This window comes from Montipora capricornis, chromosome 4, assembly GCF_036669925.1.
Source record: "Montipora capricornis isolate CH-2021 chromosome 4, ASM3666992v2, whole genome shotgun sequence".
Taxonomy (NCBI): domain Eukaryota; kingdom Metazoa; phylum Cnidaria; class Anthozoa; order Scleractinia; family Acroporidae; genus Montipora; species Montipora capricornis.
In genome coordinates this window covers 32,668,472-32,670,971 of record NC_090886.1, presented here as the reverse complement: position 1 = coordinate 32,670,971, position 2,500 = coordinate 32,668,472, and the positions used below count along the sequence as shown (strand labels likewise).

The 2,500-nt window shown below is 37.4% G+C and overlaps 1 protein-coding gene across 2 annotated transcripts in view; it reads left to right on the top strand.

Annotated features, from left to right (window-relative positions):
• The window catches only part of LOC138045964 (ataxin-2-like protein), a 48,797-nt gene that overhangs the window by 18,531 nt on the left and 27,766 nt on the right, over positions 1 to 2,500 (top strand). For both annotated transcript variants that reach the window (XM_068892606.1, XM_068892605.1), the window contains exons 12-14: positions 274 to 347; positions 1,311 to 1,446; positions 2,298 to 2,326. In XM_068892606.1, the coding sequence (XP_068748707.1) occupies positions 274 to 347; positions 1,311 to 1,446; positions 2,298 to 2,326 (239 nt within the window). The remainder of the gene's footprint in view (positions 1 to 273; positions 348 to 1,310; positions 1,447 to 2,297; positions 2,327 to 2,500) is intronic.

Sequence of the window (2,500 nt, the reverse complement as noted above, 5' to 3'; positions counted from 1 at the left end):
GGACCTCCGTTTTCGATCATTCCGTGTGGACGATTATGTTTATAAATGGAGGTTTTGGAAGACGCAGTAGTGTGGACGGAGGCTAAGAATTACAGTTGTCAATGGAAAAAGTGCTATGGTACACCTGTAAGCTGGAAACCAATTATAGTACTGAGTAAACACAAGGCTTAATTTTCACTATAAGTGCACTACTCACAATAATGAAACAACTGAGTGTGAGCACAGTTTACATGTAATGTGCATAATGTAGACCCTAAATTGCATCTTTTTCAGCAAATTCGCCTCCAGTTACTTCAGTAGCTGAAAGGCAAGAGGTCGCTGTGAATTCAAATTCCCCTTGCAGCACTGTAAGTATAATAATTTATTTATACTCCATTAATTTTGTTGTCCAATTCATTAAATAGAACACAGTGTTAAAAAGATGCAGAGGATCATGGAACTATGTGCTCATACAGGAGTATGATGGGATTACATCATTTATAATTTTTGACCTGTCTCTACAAGGAACAGACTCTTGCAGCATTAAAAAGTGGTTCAAAGCACAAATACTGCACATGTAATCGGAATTCTACCTGATGTCTTCTCATGTATATTTCTCACTTCATTTGTTTATATAATTTCAATTATACTGGCAGGCCGCTTCCTGGCCCTGGTATAATTGGGATTTGAGGACGGAAACAAAGAAAAAGCAGCCATGTTGGAGGAGTGAAATATTCTTTTGGGAATTGAACTCTAGTTTTATGAAAATTTCTTCCTTTTGTTTTAGTTTGCAAATATGACTGCTGGTCACATGAGCGAAAACACTGTACATGTATTTTGTACCAGTTGTGACCCTAACCCTGTATATGCCAGATGTTTGTTTTGTATCTTGATCAAATCAACTGGTCTGCCCGGTATGGGAAGGAAGTGTTATTGAAAGCTGTTGTTTCCTGACGAAAAACTTGGCAAAAAACGTCTTTCCAAATATAGCAGCAGGTCTAAAACACAGGTCACAGGTTAGTGTACATGTGACTGTGCTACAGATAAGTAAACAACACAAAGAATGTCTCCTAGTCCTAATCACTCTACAAAAAAGTTTTTCAGGTGTAGGGGAAATGTTTGGCTTACAGTAGCTGTTCATCAGTGGAGCAGGGACTTCTTGTCGTAATCAGTGGAATGTGATCTGTGTTTTAGACCCACCTTCAAAATAATTTTGTTATTTTCAATGCCATGTAGACACACTTCTTATTTTTCTTGTTGCTGTAGTTTTTCAAAGTGCTTGTTGGGTTATTCTCAACAATAAATAAAAACTGTTCGTTCTAATCTGTCAGCCGGATAATTGTGGCACAAGCAGAAGTGTTGCTTTAAGTTCAACTGCTGACAGCAGAGTTGGCAATGAAAGCAAAGTATTATCCAATGAAGATGCATCTTCTGGTAGAAGTCCTGTGATGAATGAGGCCATTAAAGGTACACACATTGTAATGCGTAGGGCTTTAAATAAAATTAGAAGTTGGTGGCTTGTTTGAGTAGAGTAACCAACTACTGACAGTATCACCAAGGAGCCTAACCACCGTGTAACTGAAGCCAGTTGAAGCTTACCCAAATGGTGTATTTTTGCGCCATCTCAGATCACGTGATGTGAGAGCTGTCGGGATAGCGTGGTTAGTGGAGAAATTTCGTGGATTTTCTGTCACTTGTTTAGCACCCTTTTTCTTTCTACTCTGTGGTCCCCAAGGCTGGACTAGGTTAAAGTTCTGTTAATTTTTAGTTTTCACTCTTGTTTATCTTTGTATTTTGTTTCTGTACGAACTTATTTGAGCAAATGCTATTCACTTGATTGTGGCCTCATTAGCATTTTTCTCTTGACGTTGTTTTCTTTTGTTTTGTCCCAGTCAATGCTTCCAGTTATAACTACTACTGGTTTGTTTGATCGTGTGTAGTATCATCACACACCCACCCCTTTAGGGGTGTCTGTGGACACACCATTTTCAAAAGAATGCTCCCAAATGCAAAATTGGTGGTCATGTTTAGAAGACATCATGTTGTCACTGGTTAATGTATTTTTAATCTTACGTGTATGTGTGAAAGAATCTGCCATTAATTTTTTCGATTTAAGTAAAGTTGTTTACTTCTGAGTAAAGTAGCCGACACATTGGGTGTCGGTACTTACTAAAACCACTGAATGCTATAGCTGATTAATTTTAACTGAAACTAATGGCATGCATTATTAATTTTTTGTTTTTGTTGTTGTTGTACATGTACTGTACTGCATGAATGGGCATTTATCCTAATGTTTTGAAATATTTTTTTATGTGCAGATCTTAAGGAATTTTCCTCAAACTTTAAGGTACAGTATGTACTGAATTTCTTATAATAATAAGTTGTGAGGTCATGGGTTCAAACCCTGTTGAAATCCTGAATTTTTCAGGCTTCTCTGGGCGATTGCTAAAATTGCATTCACAACTGCGAGGATCATAGCTTCACTTGATTTTATATCCGCTGTTCTATACATGATTCATTT